Source organism: Condylura cristata, unplaced genomic scaffold (assembly GCF_000260355.1).
Source record: "Condylura cristata isolate star-nosed mole 26May11 unplaced genomic scaffold, ConCri1.0 scaffold00013, whole genome shotgun sequence".
NCBI lineage: Eukaryota > Metazoa > Chordata > Mammalia > Eulipotyphla > Talpidae > Condylura > Condylura cristata.
In genome coordinates this window covers 8,457,187-8,458,996 of record NW_004567114.1, presented here as the reverse complement: position 1 = coordinate 8,458,996, position 1,810 = coordinate 8,457,187, and the positions used below count along the sequence as shown (strand labels likewise).

At 34.5% G+C, this 1,810-nt stretch overlaps 1 protein-coding gene across 1 annotated transcript in view; it reads right to left on the bottom strand.

The window, feature by feature from the left end:
* The window catches only part of SMEK1 (SMEK homolog 1, suppressor of mek1 (Dictyostelium)), a 25,815-nt gene that overhangs the window by 14,338 nt on the left and 9,667 nt on the right, over nucleotides 1-1,810 (bottom strand). The window contains exons 4-5 of the mRNA XM_004681624.2: nucleotides 825-902; nucleotides 630-746 (exon numbers count right to left, since the gene is read on the bottom strand). Of these exons, the coding sequence (XP_004681681.1) occupies nucleotides 630-746; nucleotides 825-902 (195 nt within the window). The remainder of the gene's footprint in view (nucleotides 1-629; nucleotides 747-824; nucleotides 903-1,810) is intronic.

Genomic DNA, 1,810 nt, shown 5'->3' with positions numbered 1-1,810 from the left:
GCTGAATTACACTAATGAGGGGAGCAGCGGGTGGGTCAGGAGAGGTCTGCCTCGCCATGTGGATCTCCTCCGGGGCAGGCAGGGATTGAACTCTTGCAGAAGTGGCTTAAGCTTCTTTGTGCTTTAACCCTTTGCGCCACCAAGGAGGGCCAGAAGTAGAATTTTTAACAGTAATATATAGGAAGTAGTTAATGGTTAAGTGGAGGGTGTAATTATATAAGACACAAAGACACTGAATCAAATTACATCTCAGTCACACCATGCCAAGTTTGAGACTCCTTTTCACAGTACCACTTTGGATGCAAGTTTGCAACAGCAAGAGAAACATGTAACTATTACAATGGCAACCAGCATTTTATAAAGCATACTGCAGGGAAACAAAAAACGTGAAAATTTTCATTATTAAGGAGTCAAATTAGCATTTGTGGGCATGAAGAGAAAAAAGCACAGAAATCCCTGCATAAGGACTAGCCAAGGTTAAGTAGGACTAAAAAATGGACCAGAACAGAGGCTAAGTAAGCAAAGCCTGGGCCCTGCGATCAGAAAGAAATGGGAACTAGCACAAAACACTTCTTCCTCTACTTTTTAATTACACTACACTCTATACATTTAAGGAGAAACCAACTTACAAGGATGACTTCTAAAGCTGGTAATATGCCCATGTTTGACAATGTCTTGAAAAAAGCATCTCTGTTTTGAGGTTGTAGCGTTTGGGAAAACGCACAAAATTCTTTTAAAAAGTTAACCTAAAATTAGGAAACAGGGTCAGTGAATATAAAAGATCTGTTTTAGCATCATGTCCTTTATAATACCAAGTTACTTACCAACTCCTGTCTTTTTTCCTCATCTGTTGCTTCATCTGTTAATTGTGCAAACAAATCTGTCAGAAATTTCTCATCTTCCTGTACAAAGAATAAATTTAATTACGTTAATAGTAAAAGCAGACTAAAATATAATTCAAGGTGTTAAGGTATATATGGCAGTAACTGGAAAAAGAAAGTAATGTCAATAATGTTTTAGAGGAAAAACTAAACTATTAAAGGATAAACTGAGGATTTATGCAGAAAGAATATTTTTGGGGGGCAAGTCACTGTTTTCTAAGCATATTTAAAGGCCACATTGTAAATATTTGTGTTTCTGTGGGTCACATGGCCTCTGCCACAATGACAAATCTCTAGACACAGTAGGAAGCAGAAAGAGACAATATGTAAATGAGTATAGTAGTGTTCAAATAATGCTTTATTTACAAAAACTGTTATGGACCATAATTTGGTGTCAACTCATTTTTATAGTTTAAAAACCTACAATTAAAGGTAAAGCTTTGTACACTTTCAAAAAAAATTCACTAATTTAAATTCAGAGCTTTTAACGAACATTATTTACTATACCTACTTATTTTAAGTTGAGACATTAAAATTGCAGGTGGTAGAGCCTTTCTGATTGACTGTCATTTCCCCTTACCATTTAAAAACAAGCCTTTGTTATATTTTAATTCTTTAGTTACTATATTTAATACTTCCTCAGTTCTCAATTTCACAGTACCTCAGTAGTTTAGATTTGATACTTCAGCTCTACAGACATACCTATAGTCATGTCTGTACATAACCTCTTTCTAGATGATAAACTCCATATTTGCAGTTCTAAGTGCTCAGGTTACATTTTTTAATGATACAAAATTCATTTGGTTATTATTCTTTTACTTTTCGTGAAATGTACAAACAGACCACACCTCAAATGGCATGTAATTTCAAGACAGATACTAGATATATTCCACCAACTTGAAAGTCTATGATTAAAAAAAAAAAAAAAA